We start from the raw sequence: 22,313 nt of genomic DNA, 5'->3' as shown, positions 1-22,313 counted from the left end.
GATTGGCCTTTTATTTGCCGCCGTGGCGACTCCCGCGGGGAGAGGGGGGGCGGCGCCTAAGGGGAGGGGGCGGAGCCTAAGGAGGGAGGGCGGAGCCTAAGGAGAGAGGGCGGAGCCTAAGGGGAAGGGGGCGGAGCTGAGGGGAAGGGGGGTCCGGAGCCACGCCCCCCTCCTCCCCCACCCCCCCCAGTCCCGCCGGGGCAGGCGGAGCCTCTATGGGGCCTGCGGGGGGGCGTGGCCAGGGCGGAGCCCCGCCCCCTGGGCGGGGGGCGTGGCCTCGGGGCCCGGGGGGGCGGGGCCGTGGCGGCGCTGGTGCTTGCGCAGCCCCGCGGGGGCCCCGAAGCGCTTGGGGCAGCGGGGGCAGGCGAAGGGGCGGGGCCCCGGGGAGGCCCCGCCCCCGCCGGGGCCCGCCCCCGCCGCCATGTTGGGGCCCTCGGCCGCCGGCTCCCCGCTGGGGGCGGCCATGTTGGGGCCTGCACATGGCGGAGCTCCACTGGGGGCGGCCATATTGGGCCTACAGCTGCCAGCTCCCCGCTGGGGGCGGCCATGTTGGGGCCTACAGAAGATGGAGCTCCACTGGGGGCGGCCATATTGGGGCCTACACAGGACAGGGCACCGCTGGGGGCGGCCATATTGGGGCCTACAGAAGATGGAGCTCCACTGGGGGCGGCCATATTGGGGCCTACACAGGACAGGGCACCACTGGGGGCGGCCATATTGGGGCCTACACAGGACAGGGCACCGCTGGGGGCGGCCATGTCGGGGCCCGCGCACAAAGTCCCGCCGGGGGCGGCCATATTGGGGCCTGCAGCCGCCAGCTCTCCGCTGGGGGCGGCCATGTTGGATGCTACACAGGACGGAGTGCCCCCGGGGGCGGCCATGTTGGGGGCCCGCGCCCACCAACCCTCCTCCCGGGGCGGCCATGTTGGGGCCTGCGCACGAAGTTGCTCCGGGCGCGGCCATGCCAGGGCCTCCGTACGATGGGATTGCTCCTGGGGCGGCCATGTTGGGGCCCGCACCTGCCGGCCCTTCACCCAGGGCGGCCATCTTGGGGCCTCCGCACAAAGGTCCTCCAGCGGCGGCCATGTTGGGGCCTCCACACGCCAGGGTTTCCGCCGAGGGCGGCCATGTTGGGGCCCACGCTCACCAGTCCTGCGCCGGGGGCGGCCATATTGGGGCCCGCGCACAAAGCTGCTCCGGGGGCGGCCATGTTGGGGGCCCGCACCCCACCAGCCCTCCCGCCGGGGGCGGCCATGTTGGGGCCCCGTGCACAAAGCTGCTCCGGGGGCGGCCATGTTGGGGCCCGCGCCCCACCAGCCCTCCGCCGGGGGCGGCCATGTTGGGCCCCGCGCAGGACGCGGCGGCGGCGGCGGCGGCGCCGTCGGCGTCGCGCCCGCGGCCGTGGGTGCGCTCGTGCTTGCGGAGGCTGGAGGAGACGACGAAGGCCTTGCCGCAGCGGGCGCAGGCGAAGGGCCGCTCGCCCGAGTGGACGCGCCGGTGCTTGGTGAGGCCGGCGCGCTCGGCGAAGGCCTTGCCGCACTCGCCGCAGCGCCAGGGGCCGCTCGCCCGAGTGCACGAGCCGGTGCCGCTTGAGGTCCCAGGAGGCGACGAAGGCCTTGTCGCACTGCGGGCAGCGGTGGGGCCGCTCGCCCGTGTGCACCGCGCCGGTGCACGGCCAGGTCGGCGGGCTGCCGGAAGGCCTTGCCGCACTCGCCGCAGCCGTGGGGCTTGAGGCCCTGGTGGGCGCGCTGGTGCCGGCGGTAGCTGGAGGGGTCGGCGAAGGTGCGGCCGCACTGCGGGCACAGGAAGGGCCGCTCGCCGGTGTGCACGCGCTGGTGGCTCTGGAAGGAGGAGAGCTGCGTGAAGGCCTTGGGGCAGCGGGCGCAGGCGTAGGGCTTGCGGGCGGCGTGGATGCGCTGGTGGCAGGCGAGCGAGGAGGAGCGGCCGAAGGCCTTGCCGCACTCGGCGCACAGGAAGGGCCGCTCGCCCGTGTGCACGCGCTGGTGGTTGCGCAGGTCCTTGAGCTCGGCGTAGGCCTTGGGGGCAGGCGGCGCAGCGGTGGGGCCGGAGCCCCGCGTGGCCGCGCCGGTGCTTGCGGTACACGGCCGGGTCGGCGAAGGCCTTGGCGCACTCGGGGCAGGCGAAGGGCCGCTCGCCCGTGTGCGCCCGCTGGTGCACGCGCAGCTTCGCCCGCGAGCCGTACGCCTTGGGGCAGGCGCCGCAGGCGAACGGCGCGCCGGGGGACGCCGCCGGCGCGGTGCCGGTGCCGGTGCCGGTGCCGGTGCCGGCGCCGCCGTCGTGGCTGCCGGCGTGGTGCCGCAGCGCCCGCGGCGCGTTCGGGAACGTCTTGGCGCACGCCCGGCACTTGTACCGGCGCCCGGCGCGCACGTACGGCGTCTCCTCGCTCTCGGCGTCGTCCTTCCTCCCGCCGCCGGCCTCGCCCGTCCTCTTCCTCGCGCCGCCGCCGCCGCCGGGCGCCTCCTCGCTCTCGGCGTCGCCCGTCCTCTTCCTCGCGCCGCCGGCGTCGCCCGTCCTCTTCCTCGCGCCCCTGCCGGGTGCTTCCTCGCTCGCAGCGTTGCCCTTCCTCTTCCTCGTGCTGCTGCCCGGCGTCTCCTCGCTCTCGGCGTCGCCCTTCCTCTTCCTCGCGCCGCCGCCGGTCCTTCCTCGCCCGCGGCGTCGCCCGTCCTCTTCCTCCCGCCGCCGGGTCCTTCCTCGCCCGCGGGTGTCGCCCGTCCTCTTCCTCGCGCCGCCGCCGGGTCCTTCCTCGCTCTCGGCGTCGCCCGTCCTCTTCCTCCCACCGCCGGGTCCCTTCCTCACCCGCGGTGTCGCCCGTCCTCTTCCTCGCGCCGCCGCCGGGTCCTTCCTCGCCCGCGGCATCGCCCATCCTCTTCCTCCCGCCGCCGGGTCCTTCCTCGCTCTCGGCGTCACCCGTCCTCTTCCTCGCGCCGCCGCCGGTCCTTCCTCGCTCTCGGCGTCGCCCGTCCTCTTCCTCGCGCCGCCACCCCCATCCTCGTCCCCGCCGGCGTCGCCCCGGGCCGGCGGCCCCACGGCGGCGGCCATGTTCCCCTCCGGGGCGGCGACCTAGAGCTGTGGGGCGGGGAAGGGGGGAACGAGGGGATGAGGAGGAGGAGGAGGAGGAGGGCAAAGGCCGGCGACCCCCCCCACCCCCCACCCCCGCCCCCCCAAGCCCGGACGCCTGGGCCCCCAGCCGCGGCCCAGCCCCCCCCCCACCCCCATTGCCCCCAGGGTGGGGTTTTTGGGGGGCGGGGGAGGGACCCGGGCACTGGGGTGGGCACAAGATGGCCATGGCCGACGGAAGGGCGGGGCCAGGGGGAGGGGCCAGGGGGGCGGGGCTAGAGGGGCGTGGCCGGGGGGAGGGGAGGCACCGCGGGGGGGGGCGATGCCACCGGGGGGGCGTGGCCTGACGCGGGGGGGCGTGGCCTGACGCGGGGGGCGTGGCTAGGCGCGGGGGGCGTGGCCCGGCGGCGGGGGGAGGCTCGGCGGAGCGGTGGGGGGGGCGCCGGGGGCGGGGCGGCCGCGGTGCAGGCCGGGAAGGGCCGGGCGCGGTGCGGGGGGGGGGGGGGGCGCTAGGACCCGGGGGAGCCGGGGGGGGCGGGGGGGGCGCGGCGGTACCTGCGGGGGGGCCGGAGCTGGCGGCGGCGGCGGCGGCGGGCGCTAGGACCGGGGAGGAAGCGGGCGGGGCGCCGGCCGGAAGCGCGCGGGCGGGGCACTTCCGGTCGGGGCGCTTCCGGCCGGGGCGCTTCCGGTTGGCGGCAGCGCGGCGCCGGGAGGCCGGGGGGGGGGGGGGAAGCGGAAGAGGCGGGACGAAGGGGGGGAACTTCCGGTCTGGTGGGGCGGAGAGCGGCCTGCGGGAGGGGGCGGGGCCACGAGGGGGCGGGGCTTCCCCGGGGGGGGGCGCTATGGGGGCCGGGACACCCCCGGTGGGGGCGTGGGGACCCCCGTGGGCGCCGCTGTGGGGCCGGGACCCCCCCCGGGTGGGGGCCGGGGACCCCCGTGGGTGCCGCTATGGGGCCGGGACCCCCCCGGTGGGGGCCAGGGACCCCCGTGGGCGCCGCTATGGGGCCGGGACCCCCCCGGTGGGGGCGTGGGGACCCCCGTGGGCGCCGCTATGGGGCCGGGACCCCCTCGGTGGGGACGTGGGGACCCCCGTGGGCGCCGCTATGGGGCCGGGACCCCCCCGGTGGGGGGCGTGGGGACCCCCGTGGGCGCCGCTATGGGGCCGGGACCCCCCCGGTGGGGACGTGGGGACCCCCGTGGGCGCCGCTATGGGGCCGGGCCCCCCCCCGGTGGGGCCGGGGACCCCCGTGGGCGCCGCTATGGGGCCGGGACCCCCCCGGTGGGGGCCGGGGACCCCCGTGGGCGCCGCTATGGGGCCGGGACCCCCCGGTGGGGGCGTGGGGACCCCCGTGGGCGCCGCTATGGGGCCGGGACCCCCCCGGTGGGGGCCGGGGACCCCCGTGGGCGCCGCTATGGGGCCGGGACCCCCCCGGTGGGGGCGTGGGGACCCCCGTGGGCGCCGCTATGGGGCCGGGACCCCCCCCGGTGGGGGCGTGGGGACCCCCGTGGGCGCCGCTATGGGGCCGGGACCCCCCCGGTGGGGGCCGGGGACCCCCGTGGGCGCCGCTATGGGGCCGGGACCCCCCCGGTGGGGGCGTGGGGACCCCCGTGGGCGCCGCTATGGGGCCGGGACCCCCCGGTGGGGGGCCGGGGACCCCCGTGGGCGCCGCTATGGGGCCGGGACCCCCCCGGTGGGGGCGGGGGGACCCCCGTGGGCGCCGCTATGGGGCCGGGACCCCCCGGTGGGGGGCGTGGGGACCCCCGTGGGCGCCGCTATGGGGCCGGGACCCCCCCGGTGGGGGCCGGGGACCCCCGTGGGCGCCGCTATGGGGCCGGGACCCCCCCCGGTGGGGGCGTGGGGACCCCCGTGGGCGCCGCTATGGGGCCGGGACCCCCCGGTGGGGGCCGGGGACCCCCCGTGGGCGCCGCTATGGGGCCGGGACCCTCTGCCGAACCGTCACTGCTTTATTTCCAGCTGCATCCGGATGCTCCCGAGTCCCCGCCCCCCCCCGGATTGGGCTCCGCCCCCCGGATCAGGACCCGCCCCCTGGATCGGGGTCCGCCCCCCACATTGGGGTCCGCCCCGCTCCGGAGCGGGGTCAGGCGTCACCGGAGCCCTCGGTGGGGACGCCCAGGCCCTCTGCCAGGACGCCTGGGCCCCCCGTGGGGCCCCCAGGACCCTCCGTGGGGCGGCCCAGGTCCCCTGTGGGGCTCCCAGGACCCTCCGTGGGGCGGCCCAGGTCCCCCGTGGGGCGGTGCGGCCCCTCCGTGGGGCGGCCCACCCCCTCCGTGGGTCGGCCCGTCCCCTCCGTGGGGCGGCGCAGCCCCGCCGTGGGGCGTCGTGGCCCCTCCGTGGGTCGGCCCGTCCCCTCCGTGGGTCGGCCCGTCCCCTCCGTGGGGCGTCGTGGCCCCTCCGTGGGGCGCCCGGTCCCCTCCGTGGGGCGGCCCGGCCCCTCCGTGGGGCGTCGTGGCCCCTCCGTGGGGTGCCCGGTCCCCTCCGTGGGTCGGCCCGGCCCCTCCGTGGGGCGGCGCGGCCCCGCCGTGGGGCGCCCGGTCCCCTCCGTGGGGCGGCCCGTCCCCTCCGTGGGGTGTCGTGGCCCCGCCGTGGGGGCGCCCGGTCCCCTCCGTGGGTCGGCCCGTCCCCTCCGTGGGGCGTCGTGGCCCCTCCGTGGGGCGCCCGGTCCCTCCGTGGGGCGGCCCGGCCCCTCCGTGGGGCGTCGTGGCCCCTCCGTGGGGTGCCCGGTCCCCTCCGTGGGTCGGCCCGTCCCCTCCGTGGGGTGTCGTGGCCCCTCCGTGGGGCGCCCAGTCCCCTCCGTGGGTCGGCCCGGCCCCGCCGTGGGGCGTCGTGGCCCCTCCGTGGGGCGCCCGGTCCCCTCCGTGGGTCGGCCCGGCCCCTCCGTGGGGCGGCCCGTCCCCTCCGTGGGGCGGCGCGGCCCCGCCGTGGGGCGTCGTGGCCCCTCCGTGGGGTGCCCGGTCCCCTCCGTGGGTCGGCCCGGCCCCTCCGTGGGGCGTCGTGGCCCCTCCGTGGGGCGCCCGGTCCCCTCCGTGGGTCGGCGCGGCCCCTCCATGGGGCGCCCGGTCCCCTCCGTGGGGCGCCCGGTCCCCTCCGTGGGTCGGCCCGGCCCCGCCGTGGGGGCGTCGTGGCCCCTCCGTGGGGCGCCCGGTCCCCTCCGTGGGTCGGCCCGTCCCCTCCGTGGGGCGGCGCGGCCCCGCCGTGGGGCGGCCGTCGAGGGCGGCGTCGAAGGCGTGGGGGTCGGCGTCGTCGGCGGCGCCGTGGGGCGGCGGCGGCGGCTCGGCGAAGAAGGCGTCGCGGGCGCCGTGGGCCACCCAGCGGGCGTGGGGCGGGGCGGCCGTGAAGGCCCCGCCCCCCGGGCTCCGGCCCCGCCCCCCGGGCCCCGCCCCCTCGCCAGGCCCCGCCCCCCCGGCCGCCGTCCCCGCCAGGAACCAGGTGTCGCCCTCGGCGCAGGCCAGCGGCGCCCCCCGGGTCCACCTGGGGGGGGGGGGGGGGACGGGGTCAGCGGGGGGGTCAGCGGGGGCGGGGCCACCGGGGGGTGGGGTCACCAGGGGGGTGGGGCCACCACGGGGCGGGGCCACCAGGGGGCGGGGCCACCAAGGATGGAGACAGCAGGGGTGGGGTCACCAAGGATGAAGCCACCACAGATGGGGTCACCAGGATGAGGTCACCGGGGGCGGGGTCACCGGGGGCGGGGTCACCAAGGATGGAGACACCAGGGATGGAGACACCAACGATGGGGTCACCAGGGGCGGGGTCACCACGGATGGGGTCACTGGGGGTGGGGTCACCAAGGATGGAGACACCAGGGATGGAGACACCAACGATGGGGTCACGAGGGGCGGGGTCACCAAGGATGGGGTCACCGGGGGTGGGGTCACTGGGGGTGGGGTCACCAAGGATGGAGACACCAGGGATGGAGACACCAGGGATGGGGACACCAAGGATGGGGACAGCAGGATGAGGTCACCAGGGGCGGGGCCACCAAGGATGAAGCCACCACAGATGAGGACACCAGGGGTGGAGTCACCAGGATGGGGTCACCAGGGGCGGGGTCACCACGGATGGGGTCACCGGGGGTGGGGTCACCAAGGGTGGCGTCACCAAGGATGGAGACACCAAGGATGGGGACAGCAAGATGAGGTCACCAGGGGTGGGGCCACCAAGGATGAAGCCACCACAGATGGGGACACCAAGGATGGGGACAGCAGGGTGGGGTCACCACGGATGGGGTCACTGGGGGTGGGGTCACCGGGGGCGGGGTCACCAAGGATGAAGCCACCACAGATGGGGTCACCAGGATGAGGGATGAAGCCACCACAGATGGGGTCACCAGGATGAGGTCACCAGGGGTGGGGCCACCCGGGGATCGGGTCACCCGGGGACCCTCAACTGCCCCCCAGGAGCCCCCACAACCTCCCCCGGAGCCCCCCAGAGTGTCCCCGGGGGGCCCAGACCGCCCCAGAGGAGCCCCCCAAGCGCCCCAGGGGACCCCCCGGGCCCCCCAAGGCCGCCCCAGGGCGCCCCAAGGCCCCACCAGGCGCCCGCCAAGGTGCCCCCCAACCGCCCCGAAGGAGCCCCCAAACGACCCTCGGGACACCAGAGGGACCCCGGCGGGGGGGGGGGGGGAGGGGACGCGGGGGCCCCCGGCCGCCCTGCCCCACTGACCGGCCCCACGGTGACGTTCTCGGGGAGGGTGACGCAGAGGGTGTCGCGACGGGAGCCGCCGCCGCCGCCGCAGGGACCCTCCAGCGTCACCTCCACGTTGACCAGGTCCCCCGGGACGGACGAGCCTGGGGGGCGGCAGGGGGCCGTGGGGCTGGCGTGGGGGGGGGACACGGTGGGATGGGGACAACCAGGGGGTGGGGACGGCTGGGGACACTGGGGACGGGGCCACCAGGGATGGAGCCACCAGGGATGGAGCTACCAGGGATGGGGATACCAGGGATGGGGACACCAGGGATGGAGCCACCAGGGACGGGGCCACCAGGGACGGGGACACCAGGGATGGGGCCACCAGGGATGGGGACACCAGGGATGGAGCCTCCAGGGACGGAGCCACCAGGGACGGGGCCACCAGGGATGGGGACACCAGGGATGGGGACACCAGGGATGGAGCCAACCAGGGACGGGGACACCAGGGATGGGGCCACCAGGGACGGGGCCACCAGGGATGGAGCCACCAGGGACGGGGCCAGCAGGGACGGGGCCACCAGGGACGGGGCCACCCGGGATGGGGCCACCAGGGACGGGGCCACCAGGGATGGGGCCACCAGGGACGGGGCCACCGGGGATGGAGCCACCAGGGACGGGGCCACCGGGGACGGGGCCACCGGGGATGGAGCCACCAGGGACGGGGACACCAGGGATGGGGACACCAGGGACGGGGCCACCGGGGACGGGGCCACCGGGGATGGAGCCACCAGGGACGGGGCCACCAGGGATGGAGCCACCAGGGACGGGGCCACCGGGGACGGGGCCACCGGGGACGGGGACACCAGGGACGGGGCCACCGGGGATGGAGCCACCAGGGACGGGGCCACCGGGGACGGGGCCACCGGGGATGGAGCCACCAGGGACGGGGCCACCAGGGATGGAGCCACCAGGGACGGGGACACCAGGGATGGGGCCACCAGGGATGGAGCCACCAGGGACGGGGCCACCGGGGATGGAGCCACCAGGGACGGGGCCACCGGGGACGGGGCCACCGGGGATGGAGCCACCAGGGACGGGGCCACCAGGGATGGAGCCACCAGGGATGGAGCCACCAGGGACGGAGCCACCAGGGACGGGGACACCAGGGATGGGGCCACCAGGGATGGAGCCACCAGGGACGGGGCCAGCAGGGACGGGGACACCGGGGATGGGGCCACCGGGGACGGGGCCACCGGGGATGGAGCCACCAGGGACGGGGCCACCAGGGACGGGGACACCAGGGACGGAGCCACCAGGGATGGAGCCACCAGGGACGGGGCCACCAGGGATGGGGCCACCAGGGACGGAGCCACCAGGGATGGAGCCACCAGGGACGGGGACACCAGGGATGGGGCCACCAGGGATGGAGCCACCAGGGACGGGGCCAGCAGGGACGGGGCCACCAGGGACGGGGCCACCGGGGATGGAGCCACCAGGGACGGGGCCACCAGGGATGGGGCCACCAGGGACGGAGCCACCAGGGATGGAGCCACCAGGGACGGGGACACCAGGGACGGAGCCACCAGGGACGGGGCCACCAGGGACGGGGACACCAGGGACGGGGCCACCGGGGATGGAGCCACCAGGGACGGGGACACCAGGGATGGGGCCACCGGGGATGGAGCCACCAGGGACGGGGCCAGCAGGGACGGGGCCACCAGGGACGGGGCCACCGGGGATGGAGCTACCAGGGCCGGGGCCACCAGGGACGGGGACACCAGGGACGGGGACACCAGGGATGGGGACACCAGGGATGGAGCCACCAGGGACGGGGACACCAGGGACGGGGCCACCAGGGATGGAGCCACCAGGGATGGGGCCACCAGGGACGGGGACACCAGGGATGGAGCCACCAGGGACGGGGACACCAGGGATGGGGCCACCAGGGATGGAGCCACCAGGGACGGGGCCACCGGGGACGGGGCCACCGGGGATGGAGCCACCAGGGACGGGGCCACCAGGGACGGGGACACCAGGGACGGGGCCACCAGGGACGGAGCCACCGGGGACGGGGACACCGGGGATGGGCCACCAGGGACGGAGCCACCGGGGATGGAGCCACCAGGGATGGAGCCACCAGGGACGGGGCCACCAGGGACGGGGCCACCCGGGATGGGGCCACCAGGGACGGGGCCACCAGGGATGGGGCCACCAGGGATGGAGCCACCAGGGATGGGGCCACCAGGGACGGGGACACCAGGGACAGGGCCACCAGGGACGGAGCCACCGGGGATGGAGCCACCAGGGACGGGGCCACCAGGGACGGGAACACCAGGGATGGAGCCACCAGGGACGGGGCCACCAGGGACGGAGCCACCAGGGATGGGGCCACCAGGGACGGGGCCACCAGGGATGGAGCCACCAGGGATGGGGCCACCAGGGATGGAGCCACCAGGGATGGGGCCACCAGGGACGGGGCCACCAGGGATGGAGCCACCAGGGATGGGGACACCAGGGACGGGGCCACCAGGGACGGAGCCACCAGGGATGGGGACACCAGGGACGGGAACACCAGGGACGGAGCCACCAGGGATGGGGACACCAGGGACGGGAACACCAGGGATGGAGCCACCAGGGACGGGGCCACCAGGGATGGAGCCACCAGGGACGGGGCCACCAGGGATGGAGCCCCCAGGGATGGGGACACCAGGGACGGGGCCACCAGGGATGGAGCCACCAGGGATGGGGACACCAGGGACGGGGCCACCAGGGATGGGGCCACCAGGGATGGGGACACCAGGGATGGAGCCACCAGGGATGGGGCCACCAGGGACGGGGCCACCAGGGACGGAGCCACCAGGGACGGGGCCACCAGGGATGGAGCCACCAGGGATGGGGCCACCAGGGACGGGGCCACCAGGGACGGAGCCACCAGGGATGGGGACACCAGGGACGGGAACACCAGGGACGGAGCCACCAGGGATGGGGACACCAGGGACGGGAACACCAGGGATGGAGCCACCAGGGACGGGGCCACCAGGGATGGAGCCCCCAGGGATGGGGACACCAGGGACGGGGCCACCAGGGATGGAGCCACCAGGGATGGGGACACCAGGGACGGGGCCACCAGGGATGGGGCCACCAGGGATGGGGACACCAGGGATGGAGCCACCAGGGATGGGGACACCAGGGACGGGAACACCAGGGATGGAGCCACCAGGGACGGGGCCACCAGGGATGGAGCCACCAGGGACGGGGCCACCAGGGACGGGACACCAGGGACGGGGCCACCCGGGACGGGGCCACCGGGGCCGGGGCCGGGCGCGCGCACCGTGGCGGGCGAAGGGGGCCCAGCAGCGGGCGCCGGGGGCGAAGCGGTGCTGGGCGTAGGGCAGGCAGAGGGGCCGCAGCGCCGGCGCCAGCGGCAGCTCCGGCGCCAGCCGCAGCAGCGCCAGGTCGGGGCCGCGGCCCGGCCCCACGTAGGCGCCGTGGAGGTCGAGGCGGACGCCGCCCGCCCGGGCGCCCCCGGCCCCCACCGCGCTCCAGGACTCGGGCGTCTGCCGCCTGCCGCGCCGGCCCGCCGTCAGGGCGCCCGCCCCGGACGCCTGGGCCCCTCCCGGACGCCTGGGACCCGCCCCGGACGCCTGGGCCCCGCCCGGACGCCTGGGACCCGCCCGGACGCCTGGGCCCCGCCCGGACGCCTGGGACCCGCCCCGGACGCCTGGGCCCCGCCCGGACGCCTGGGACCCGCCCCGGACGCCTGGGCCCCTCCCGGACGCCTGGGACCCGCCCGGACGCCTGGGACCCGCCCCGGACGCCTGGGACCCGCCCGGACGCCTGGGCCCCTCCCGGACGCCTGGGACCCGCCCTGGACGCCTGGGCCCCGCCCGGACGCCTGGGACCCGCCCCGGACGCCTGGGACCCGCCTGGACGCCTGGGCCCCTCCCGGACGCCTGGGACCCGCCCGGACGCCTGGGCCCCTCCCCGGACGCCTGGGACCCGCCCCGGACACATGGGCCCCTCCCGGACGCCTGGGCCCCTCCCGGACGCCTGGGCCCCGCCCGGACGCCTGGGACCCGCCCCGGACACATGGGCCCCTCCCGGACGCCTGGGCCCCTCCCGGACGCCTGGGCCCCGCCCGGACGCCTGGGACCCGCCCCGGACGCCTGGGACCCGCCCCGGACACATGGGACCCGCCCAGACTCCTGGGCCCCTCCCGGACGCCTGGGCCCCGCCCGGACGCCTGGGACCCGCCCGGACGCCTGGGCCCCTCCCGGACGCCTGGGACCCGCCCCGGACGCCTGGGACCCGCCCGGACGCCTGGGCCCCTCCCGGACGCCTGGGACCCGCCCCGGACACATGGGCCCCGCCCGGACGCCTGGGCCCCTCCCGGACGCCTGGGACCCGCTCCGGACGCATGGGACCCACCCGGACGCCTGGGCCCTGCCCCGGACACATGGGACCCACCCGGACACCTGGGCCCCTCCCAGACGCATGGGCCCTGCCCGGACACATGGGACCCACCTGGACGCCTGGGCCCCTCCCGGACTCCTGGGCCCCTCCCGGACGCATGGGACCCACCCCGGACGCATGGGACCCACCCGGACGCCTGGGCCCCTCCCGGACGCCTGGGCCTCCCCGGATGCCTGGGCCCCCCCCCCCGGACACCTGGGCCCCCCCGGACGCCTGGGCCCCGGCTCACCCGATGAAGCAGTGGGCGGCGCTGAGCACCAGCCCCTCGGCCACCAGGGCCCCCCCGCAGACGTGGCGGCCCCCGAAGCGCAGACTCACGTACCAGGGCCAGGGCCGGGCCGGGCCGGGCCGCAGCCGGGGCCCCCCCTGCATCCCGCAGCCTGCGACGGCCGTCAGCGCCCGGACGCCGGGGCCCCCCGGACGCCGGGGCCCCTCCCCGGACACCTGGGCCCCCTCCCGGACGCCTGGGCCCTGCCTGGACTCCTGGGTCCCTCCCGGACTCCTGGGCCCCTCCCGGACGCCTGGGCCCCCTCCCGGACGCCTGGGCCCTGCCTGGACGCCTGGGCCCCCTCCCGGACGCCTGGGCCCCTCCCAGACTCCTGGGTCCCCCCCGGACACCTGGGCCCCTCCCGGACGCCTGGGTCCCCTCCCGGACTCCTGGGCCCCTCCCAGACTCCTGGGTCCCCCCCGGACGCCTGGGCCCCTTTCCCGGACACCTGGGCCCCTCCCTGAGTGCCTGGGCCCTCCCCGGACACCTGTCCCCCCCCCAGATTCCTGGGCCCCCCCCGGACGCCTGGGCCCCTTCGGCCTCTTGGGTCCCTCCTGGACACCTGGGCCCCCCCCGGGCTCCTGGGCCCCTCCCAGCAGCCTGGGCCCCTCCCGGACGCCTGGGCCCCTCCCAGATGCCTGGCCCCCCCCGGACTCCTGGGCCCCCTTGGCCTCCTATGTCCCTCCCGGACACCTGGCCCCTCCCGGACGCCTGGGCCCCTCTGACCGCGCCGTGGGGTGTGGGGGGGAGAGGGGGGGGCACAGACACGCACCGAGGCACTTGCCGTCCTCGAGGCCGGGGGGCGGCGGCGGCGGCCGGGGGGCCCAGGCGGCGTGGGGCACGTGGCGGCGCAGCCAGGCCGCGTGGGCGCCCGGCGCCGTGGCCAGCACCGGCGCCCCGGGGCGGCCGCAGCCCACGGCGAAGCTCAGCACCCCGGCCTGCACCCAGCGCCCGCCCTGGGCGCACACGATGGGGCCCCCCGAGTCCGCCTGCCCCACGGCGCACGCCTCAGGGCCCGCCCCGCGCCTCCGCGACCCGCCAAAACCCTCCGAGACCCACCAGGACCCACCACGAGCTTCCACGACCCTCCATGACCCACCAGAACCCTCCGTGACCCTCCGAGACCCACCAGGACCCACCACGAGCTTCCACGACCCTCCATGACCAACCAGAACCCTCCGTGACCCACCGAGACCCACCAGAACCCACCACGAGCTTCCGCGACCCTCCATGACCCACCAGAACCCTCCGTGACCCACCGAGACCAACCAGAACCCACCACGAGCTTCCATGACCCACCATGACCCACCAGAACCCTCCGTGATCCACCAAGACCCACCAGAACCCTCCGTGACCCACCATGAGCTTCCATGACCCACCAAGACCCACCAGAACCCTCCGTGACCCACCATGAGCTTCCATGACCCACCAAGACCCACCAGAACCCTCCGTGATCCACCAAGACCCACCAGAACCCTCCGTGACCCACCACGAGCTTCCATGACCCACCAAGACCCACCAGAACCCTCCGTGATCCACCGAGAGCCACCAGAACCCACCAAGAGCTTCCATGACCCACCATGACCGACCGTGACCCACCAAAACCCTCCATGATCCACCACGAGCCTCCAAGAGCTTCCATGACCCACCGTGACCCACCGTGACCCACTGTGATCCGCCAAGACCCACCAGAACCCTCCGTGACCCGCTGAGCCTCCACGACCCTCCATGACCCACCATGACCCTCCACGTCCCATGTCCCCATCTCCCCCAGGTCCCACCACAACCCACCATGATCCTTCATGACCCATCATGATCCTCCATGACCCACCATGACCCTCCACGTCCCATGTCCCCATCTCCCCCAGGTCCCACCACGACCCACCATGATCCTTCATGACCCATCATGATCCTCCATGACCCACCATGACCCTCCACGTCCCATGTCCCCATCTCCCCCAGGTCCCACCACGACCCGCCATGATCCTCCATGACCCATCACGACCTTCCATGACCCGCCATGACCTTTCAAGACCCTTCGTGACCCTCCATGACCCATCATGACCCACCCCGAGCTTTCGTGACCCACCACGACCCTCCACGTCCCACGTCCCCATCTCCCCCACGCCCCACCGTGACCCGCCGGGACCCTCCAGGCCTCCACGTCCCCATGTCCCCCCATGCCCCCCATGCCCCCCGGCGCCCCGCACCTGGCAGGCGCCGCGGCCGCCCCCCGGCGCCCCGCCGCACACCATGGTGGCCCTGGCCGGCCGCGCCAGCTCCCGCCGCCGCAGCGTCCCGTAGAGGCAGTTGCAGGTGTCCGGGCTCAGCAGGTCCACGGGGGCCTTCTGCAGCGGGGCCCCCTCCGGCAGCGACACTGCGGGCCCAGGCGTCCGGGCGTCACCCCCGTGGCGGCCGCGCCCCCCCCCCCCGGGGTGGTACCCCCGTGGGGACCCACAGGTCCTGGAGCCTCCTCCATGGGGACTTGGGTGGCCAGGAACCGCCCCATGGAGACCCACTTCCATGGAGACCCACAGGTCCTGGAGCCTCCTCCATTGGGACCCACCTCCATGGGGACCCACAGGTCCTGGAGCCTCCTCCATGGGGACCCACCTCCATGGGGACCCACAGGTCCTGGAGCCACCTCCATGGGGACCCACCTCCATGGGGACTTGGGTGGCCAGGAACCACCCCATGGAGACCCACTTCCATGGGGACCCACAGGACCTGGAGCCACCTCCATGGGACCCACCTCCATGGGGACCCACAGGTCCTGGAGCCTCCTCCATGGGGACCCACCTCCATGGGGACTCACAGGTCCTGGAGCCTCCTCCATGGGGACCCACCTCCATGGGGACCCACAGGACCTGGAGCCACCTCCATGGGACCCGCCTCCATGGGGACCCACAGGACCTGGAGCCACCTCCATGGGGACCCACCTCCATGGGGACCCACAGGTCCTGGAGCCTCCTCCATGGGACCCACCTCCATGGGGACCCACAGGTCCTGGAGCCTCCTCCATGGGACCCACCTCCATGGAGACCCACAGGACCTGGAGCCTCCTCCATGGGACCCACCTCCATGGGGACCCACAGGTCCTGGAGCCACCTCCATTGGGACCCACCTCCATGGGGACCTGGGTGGCCAGGAACCACCCCGTGGGACCTAGCTCCATGGAGGACCCAGGTGAGAGGGCCCCACCCCACAAGCACCCATCTCCATGAGGCGCCCCCCCCATGGAGACCCACCTCCATGGGGACCTGGGTGCCCAGGAGCTGCCCCATGGAGACCCACCTCCAGGAGAACCCGGGAGCCCAGAAGCTGCCCCACAGGGACACACCTCCGCGGGTGGGGTCTCCATGGGGATGCAGGAGGACCGCCCCCTCCCCACCCCTCCCCACCCCCCCCCGGCAGGGCCCAGGCGTCCGGGACCCACCGTTCTCCGCGACGTAGCCCCATCCGGTGACCCAGCACGTGGTGCCGAAGGCGAAGGGGTGGCGGGGCCGGGGCAGGCAGACGGGCCCCACGGCGGGCCCCACGGCGGCGGGGGCGGCCAGGCGCACCAGCGCCAGGTCGTGGCCCCCCTCCACCCCCCGGTAGCCCTCGTGGACCACCAGGGCCTCCACGGGCCGCTCCTGCCCGCCGGCCTCCCGCAGCCGCAGCCGGCCCAGCACCGCCACCCACTCCGACGGCGTCGCCCGGCTCCCGTTGGCCCTGCGGGGGGGAGCGGGGGAGGGGGTCGGGGCGCCCCGAGAGGTTCGGAGGGGGGCACAAGGGGGTTCTAGGTGCCCCAAGGGGTCTTGGGTGCCCCTACAGGGTTCTAGGTGGCCCATGGGGTGGAGGGGTGCCCTAACCGGGGTCTAGCTGCCCCAAGGGCTTCTAGTTGCCCCCAGGGGTTCTAGGTGCCCCAAGGGGTCTTGGGTGCCCCTACAGGGTTCTAGGTGCCCCTTGGAGTGGTGGGTGCCCTAAGAGGGTTCTAGCTGCCCCAAGGGGTGGCGGGTGTCCCAAGGGGTTTCTAGGTGCCCCAAGGGGTTCTAGGTGCCCCAAGGGGTGGTGGGTGCCCCAATGGAGTTCTAGGTGCCCCAAAACAAGTTGGGTGCACCAAGGAGCATTGGGTGCCCTAATGGGGTTCTAGGTGCCTCAAGGGGGTTCTAGGTGCCCCAAGGGGATGGGGGTGGCCCAATGGAGTTCCAGGTGTCCCAAGGGGTGGTCGGTGCCCCAAGGGGGTTCTAGGTGCCCCAAGGGGTGGCAGGTGCCCTATGGAGTTCTAGGTGCCCCAGGGAATGTTGGGTGCTCCTACAGGGTTCTAGGTGCCCCGAGAGGTGGTGGGTGCCCCTACAGGGTTCTAGGTGCCCCAAGGTGGATCTAGATGCCCCAAGGGACGATCCAGGTGCCCCAAGGGATGATCCAGGTGCCCCAAAGTGGAGTTTAGGTGCCCCAAGGTGGGTCCAGGTGCCCCAAGGGAGGGTCTAGGTGCCCCAAGGTAGGTCCAGGTGCCCCAAGGGAGGATCTAGGTGCCCCAAGGGAGGGTCTAGATGCCCCAAAATGAAGTTTAGGTGCCCCAAGGTGGGGTCTAGGTGCCCCAAGGTGGGTCCAGGTGCCCCAAGGTAGGTCCAGGTGCCCCAAGGGAGGGTCCAGGTGCCCCAAGGTAGGTCTAGGTGCCCCAAGGGAGGGTCCAGGTGCCCCAAGGGAGGGCCTAGGTGCCCTCGGACTCACCCGCGGAAGCAGTGGGCGGCGGAGAGGACCCAGCGCGGGGCGAGCAAGGTGCCGCCGCAGACGTGGGCGCCGCGGTGCTGCAGACTCACCTGCCAGGGCCACTCGCCGGGGCGGGCGGCCGAGCCCCCCACCACGCGGCCCCGCTCCCGCTGCAGCCCGCAGGCCGGCCCTGCGGGGGGCGCCGGACGCCTGGGCCCACGGCTCGGCTGGGGGGGAGGAGGGGGGCGCCCGGACGCCTGGGCCCATGGCTTGGGGCGGGGGGGGGGGGGGGAGCTGGACACCTGGGCCCATGGGTCAACTGGGGGGGGGCGACACCCGGACGCCTGGGCCCATGGCTTTGGGGGGACTCGGACGCCTGGGCCCATGGCCGAGGGGGGGAGGGACCTGGACGCCTGGGCCCGTGGCTTGGCTGGGGGGGAGGGGGGCGCCCGGACGCCTGGGCCCATGGGTCGGCAAGGGCAGGGCGCCCGGACGCCTGGGCCCACAGCTCGGGGTGTGGGGGGATGCCCGGACGCCTGGGCCCTTTCCCTCCCCCCCCCACCCTGCCCCACCTCAGGGTCTTGCGCCACCGGGCAGGAAACGTTTCATCAGCGCCCGGGGGGGGGGGAAGTGGGGGCCCGGACGCCTGGGCCCCTGGGGGGTGGGGGTGGGGTGCGGGTGCTCGGACGCCTGGGCCCCATGAGGGATGTGGGTGCCCAGATGCCTGGGCCCCCGGGGCGGGGGGAGGTGCCCGGACGCCTGGGCCCCTGGGGGTGTGTGGGGGGTGCGGGTGCCCGGACGCCTGGGCCCCCTGGGTGAGTGGAGGTGCCCGGATGCCTGGGCCCCATGACGGATGTGGGTGCCCGGACGCCTGGGCCCCATGAGGGTTGCGGGTGCCCGGATGCCTGGGCCCCCGAGCAGGGCGGGGGAGGGGGTGTGCTCGGACGCCTGGGCCCATGTCGGGTGTGGGGGGGGGGGAGGTGCCCGGATACCTGGGCCCCTGGGGGGGGGGTGCCCGGACGCCTGGGCCCCCCGAGGGACGCCTGGGCTGTGGGCGGGGCTGTGGGCAGGGCCGGGAGGGGGAGCAGCCAATGGGAGGGTGGGGCGGCCCTCATGAATATGCGCTGGCTCATTTGCATAAATCTCACCTGCCGCCGGCTCCCGGGTGGCTCCGGCCCCCCCCGGATCAGCGTCTGTGGGGCGGAAACGGGGGTCAGAGCCGGGGGGGCCCAGGCGTCCGGGCGTGTCCCCCCCCCCCCAAATCCTCTTCCTGCCCCCGAGCTCCGCCCCGGCAGCATCCAGAGGGGCCCAGGCGTCCGGGCGGGGGGGGGAGGGAGGGGAAACGTCTCAGCATCGTCGGCGTTTCCAGTACGACCGGTCAGGTGGGAGCCGCCCGGATGCCTGGGCCCCGCGGAGATGCGGCCGGACGCCTGGGCCCCTCTGGGGAAGCACCCGGACTCCTGGGCCCCTCTGGGGAAGCACCCGGACGCCTGGGCCCCTCTGAGGAAGCACCCGGATGCCTGGGCCCCCAGAGAGCCGCCCGGACGCCTGGGCCCCTCTGGGGAAGCACCCGGACTTCTGGGCCCCTCGGGGAAGCACCCGGATGCCTGGGCCCCCAGAGAGCCACCCGGATGCCTGGGCCCCTCTGGGGAAGCACCCGGACGCCTGGGCCCCTTTGGGGAAGCACCCGGACGCCTGGGCCCCCAGAGAGCCGCCCGGACGCCTGGGCCCCTCTGGGGAAGCACCCGGACGCCTGGGCCCCCAGAGAGCCGCCCGGACGCCTGGGCCCCTCTGGGGAAGCACCCGGACGCCTGGGCCCCCAGAGAGCCGCCCGGATGCCTGGGCCCCTCTGGGGAAGCACCCGGACACCTGGGCCCCCAGAGAGCCGCCCGGACGCCTGGGCCCCTCTGGGGAAGCACCCGGACGCCTGGGCCCCCAGAGAGCCGCCCGGACGCCTGGGCCCCTCTGGGGAAGCACCCGGACGCCTGGGCCCCCAGAGAGCCGCCCGGACGCCTGGGCCCCTCTGGGGAAGCACCCGGACACCTGGGTCCCTCAGGAGCCTCCCGGACGCCTGGGCCCCCTGGGGAACCACCCGGACTCCTGCCCCCCCCCTCCCCCGGGAGCTGCCCGGACGCCTGGGCCCCCTGGGCGACGCCCGGACGCCTGGGCCCCCCCGCGGTGCTCACGGGCCAGCAGCAGGAGCAGGAGGGCGACGCTGCGGCGCATCGTCCGTCTGTCTGTCCGTGTCCGTCCGCGTCCGTCTGTCCGTCCGCGTCCGTCCGTCCGTCCGGCGGCTCCGGCTTTTACCCCCCCCCCGCAGTTGCCCCCGGGGGGGGGGGAACGGGGGGGAGGAGCTGCCCCGCCCGGACGCCTGGGCCCCTTGGTGGGGGGAGGGGGAAGGGGGGAATCTGGGGCCCGGACGCCTGGGCCCCTTGGTGGGGGGGGGAAGGGGGGCCGGGATATAGTTGCCCCCCCCCCCACCTGGAGTGACCCGGACGCCTGGGCCCTCCCCCAGCTGGGCCCGCGTGGGGGGAGGGGGTGGGTGCCCGGACGCCTGGGCCCCCCCTGGGAAGGAGGGGGGGGGAGGGGCAGACCCGGGGGGGGAACTGTTACTCCCCCCCCCCCCCACGCCAGGGAAGGGCCCAGGCGTCCGGGTTGGCACCCCCCCCCACCTCCACCCCCCCCCCACCCCGAAGGGTCCCAGGCGTCCGAGCCCCCCCGCAGCAAAGGGCAGGGGGGGAGGAGGCGGAGCCTGGGAGGGAGGGGGCGTGGCCTATGAGCAAGGGGGCGTGGACACGAGGGAGGGGCGTGGCCGGGGAGGGGGCGTGGCCTAGAGGCTGTGGTGCTGCTCTCGTGGGGGCGGTTGGGTCCCTCAGGACCCACGTGTGGGGGGCTGGGAGCCCCGGGACCCCCATCTGTGGGGCTGGGAGCCCTCGGGACCCACGTGTGGGGGGCTGGGAGCCCCCGGACCCCCATCTGTGGGGCTGGGAGCCCTCGGGACCCACGTGTGGGGGGCTGGGAGCCCCCGGGACCCCCATCTGTGGGGCTGGGAGCCCCCAGGACCCACGTGTGGGGGGCTGGGAGCCCCCGGGACCCCCATCTGTGGGGCTGGGAGCCCTCGGGACCCACGTGTGGGGGGCTGGGAGCCCCCGGGACCCCCATCTGTGGGGCTGGGAGCCCCCAGGACCCACGTGTGGGGGGCTGGGAGCCCCGGGACCCCCATCTGTGGGGCTGGGAGCCCTCGGGACCCACGTGTGGGGGGCTGGGAGCCCCCGGGACCCCCATCTGTGGGGCTGGGAGCCCCCGGGACCCACGTGTGGGGGGCTGGGAGCCCCCGGGACCCCCATCTGTGGGGCTGGGAGCCCCCGGGACCCACGTGTGGGGGGCTGGGAGCCCCCAGGACCCCCATCCGTGGGGCTGGGAGCCCCCGGGACCCACGTGTGGGGGGCTGGGAGCCCCCGGGACCCCCATCTGTGGGGCTGGGAGCCCCCGGGGGCCGCGTCTGCGCCGCCCCCAGCAGCCCAGGGGGCCCAGGCGTCCGGGCCGGGGCCCAGGCGTCCGGGCGCCACCCCCCCCCCCCGCCACCCCCCAAACCCAGGGACAACGCGCGAGCTGGGGGGTCCCAGGCGTCCGGGAGACCCTATAGCCCCCCCACAACGAGGGGCCCAGGCGTCCGGGACACTCCATAACCCCCCCCCTCAACGAGGGGCCCAGGCGTCCGGGACACCCCCCATAACTCCTCCCCCAACATTTGTGGGGAGGGGCCCAGGCGTCCGGCCCCGCCCCCTGCCCCCCGTTCCCGGCAGCCCCCGCGCGGCTCAGGGCCCCGCCCCCCTCCCCCCAACAGTGGTTCGCGCCGGGGGCGGGGCCATCGTCACCCCCCCCCCGGGGGGGCGGGGCCCGGGCGGAACCATTGAGCGGGGCGGGGGGGGGAGCCGCGATGCGGGGGGGGGGGGGTTGGGTTGGGGGGGGCGGCTCGGACGCCTGGGCCCGCGGCCTGGTGAGTGGGGCGGCGGCGGGGCCCGGACGCCTGGGCCCCTCTGTTGGGGGAGGGGTGGGTGGGAGGAGGGGTAGGACCCGGACGCCTGGGCCCCTCCGCTGTGGGGGGTGGGCTCGGACGCCTGGGCCCGCTCTGCAGGGGAGACCCGGACGCCTGGGCCCACTCCGAAGTGGGGGGTGGTGGGGGGGAGGTGTGTCCGGACGCCTGGGCCCCCTCCCCCCGGATGCCTGGGCCCCTCCCGGACGCCTGGGTCCCTCCGGACGCCTGGGGCCCCTCGGACGCCTGGGCCCCCCCAGTTCTCGGACGCCTGGGCCCCCTGCGGAAGTGTGTGGGCGGTGGGGGGGGGCGGACGCCTGGGCCCCCTTGTTGGGGGGGGTGCCCGGACGCCTGGGCCCCTCGCCAGGGCGTCCTGCCCCGCGGCGCTCGGTGACCTCCAAAACGCCAATGCTGGGGGCGGGGGGGGGGGGGGGGGGACTGGCGACGGGCCCAGGCGTCCGGGCGGCCTCGTGCCACCCCGCCGCGGCACGGGGCCCAGGCGTCCGGGCAGCCTTGTGCTACCCGCAGCGCTGCTGGGGCCCAGGCGTCCGGGCGGCTTCGTGCCTCCTGCTACAGGCGGGAAGGGACACAGGTGTCCGGGGACCGAGGGGCCCAGGCGTCCGGGTGGGAGAGGGCCCAGGCGTCCGAGTGGGAAGAGGCTCAGGTGTCCGGGTGGGAAAGGGCCCAGGCGTCCGGTGGGGAAGGGGCCCAGGCATCCGAGTGGGAAAGGACCCAAATGTCCAGGCATTTAGGGGCCCAGGTGTCCAGGTGGGGAAGGGGCCCAGGCGTCCGGGCACTTAGGGGCCCAGGCGTCCAGGTGGGGAAGGGGCCCAGGCGTCCAGGCACTTAGGGGCCCAGGTGTCCGGATGGGAAGGGATCCAGGGGTCCAGATGGGAAGGGGCCCAGGCGTCCGGGTGTGGAGGAACCCAAGTGTCTGGGTGGGGAAGGGGCCCAGGCATCCGGGTGGGAAGGGACCCAGGTGTCCCGGCGTGGAGGGATCCAGGGGTCCAGATGGGAAGGGGCCCAGGCGTCCGGGCACTTAGGGGCCCAGGTGTCCGGGTGGGGAAGGGGCCCAGGCATCCGGGCACTTAGGGGCCCAGGTGTCCGGACAGGAA

At 76.3% G+C, this 22,313-nt stretch overlaps 4 protein-coding genes across 4 annotated transcripts; 1 reads left to right on the top strand and 3 right to left on the bottom strand.

Moving 5' to 3' along the window:
- Positions 1 to 213: 213 nt before the first annotated feature.
- On the bottom strand, positions 214 to 1,086 carry LOC134154228 (proline-rich protein 2-like). The gene is made up of 3 exons (XM_062600944.1): positions 1,020 to 1,086; positions 617 to 847; positions 214 to 473 (listed from the first exon to the last, which is right to left on the bottom strand). Exons 1-3 carry the CDS (start codon positions 1,084 to 1,086, stop codon positions 214 to 216), a joined length of 558 nt encoding a protein of 185 aa, XP_062456928.1.
- Positions 1,087 to 1,143: 57 nt separating this feature from the next.
- LOC134154227 (zinc finger protein 668-like) lies at positions 1,144 to 3,686 on the bottom strand. The gene is made up of 2 exons (XM_062600943.1): positions 3,634 to 3,686; positions 1,144 to 3,087 (listed from the first exon to the last, which is right to left on the bottom strand). The coding sequence occupies exon 2, from the start codon at positions 3,058 to 3,060 to the stop codon at positions 1,144 to 1,146; it is 1,917 nt and encodes a 638-aa protein (XP_062456927.1). The 5' UTR covers positions 3,061 to 3,087; positions 3,634 to 3,686.
- A 441-nt stretch (positions 3,687 to 4,127) lies between these two features.
- LOC134154225 (serine protease 33-like) lies at positions 4,128 to 19,704 on the bottom strand. The gene is made up of 11 exons (XM_062600942.1): positions 19,349 to 19,704; positions 18,311 to 18,355; positions 17,184 to 17,352; positions 15,904 to 16,181; positions 14,678 to 14,844; positions 13,240 to 13,456; positions 12,429 to 12,579; positions 11,058 to 11,290; positions 7,760 to 7,884; positions 6,486 to 6,568; positions 4,128 to 4,179 (listed from the first exon to the last, which is right to left on the bottom strand). Exons 1-11 carry the CDS (start codon positions 19,386 to 19,388, stop codon positions 4,128 to 4,130), a joined length of 1,560 nt encoding a protein of 519 aa, XP_062456926.1. The 5' UTR covers positions 19,389 to 19,704.
- On the top strand, positions 8,325 to 10,219 carry LOC134154222 (basic proline-rich protein-like; the record flags this gene model as incomplete). Its single annotated transcript, XM_062600939.1, has 2 exons — positions 8,325 to 9,424; positions 9,493 to 10,219. Coding segments are annotated over exons 1-2 (1,827 nt in total), but the record flags the coding sequence as incomplete, so codon positions are not given.
- Positions 19,705 to 22,313: the final 2,609 nt, after the last annotated feature.

The sequence above is a fragment of the Rhea pennata genome, unplaced genomic scaffold, assembly GCF_028389875.1.
Source record: "Rhea pennata isolate bPtePen1 unplaced genomic scaffold, bPtePen1.pri scaffold_165, whole genome shotgun sequence".
NCBI lineage: Eukaryota > Metazoa > Chordata > Aves > Rheiformes > Rheidae > Rhea > Rhea pennata.
This window is presented reverse-complemented; position numbering and strand designations above follow the sequence as displayed.

Bases quoted from the DNA above. Each gene is read 5' to 3' on its own strand.
- LOC134154225 (XM_062600942.1), bottom strand. From the start codon at position 19,388: ATGCGCCGCAGCGTCGCCCTCCTGCTCCTGCTGCTGGCCC. The intron at 14,845-15,903 runs GTGGGTCCCGGA...CTGGGCCCGCAG, and splicing joins GGGCTACGTCGCGGAGAACG to TGTCGCTGCCGGAGGGGGCC. The intron at 7,885-11,057 runs GTGCGCGCGCCC...GCCGCCCCCCAG, and splicing joins GGCCCCCTTCGCCCGCCACG to GCTCGTCCGTCCCGGGGGAC.
- LOC134154227 (XM_062600943.1), bottom strand. From the start codon at position 3,060: ATGGCCGCCGCCGTGGGGCCGCCGGCCCGGGGCGACGCCGGCGGGGAC.
- LOC134154228 (XM_062600944.1), bottom strand. From the start codon at position 1,086: ATGGCCGCCGCTGGAGGACCTTTGTGCGGAGGCCCCAAGATGGCCGCC. The intron at 848-1,019 runs GTGCGGGCCCCA...CGTCCTGTGTAG, and splicing joins CCTGGGTGAAGGGCCGGCAG to CATCCAACATGGCCGCCCCC. The intron at 474-616 runs GTGCCCTGTCCT...CGCCATGTGCAG, and splicing joins CAATATGGCCGCCCCCAGCG to GCCCCAACATGGCCGCCCCC.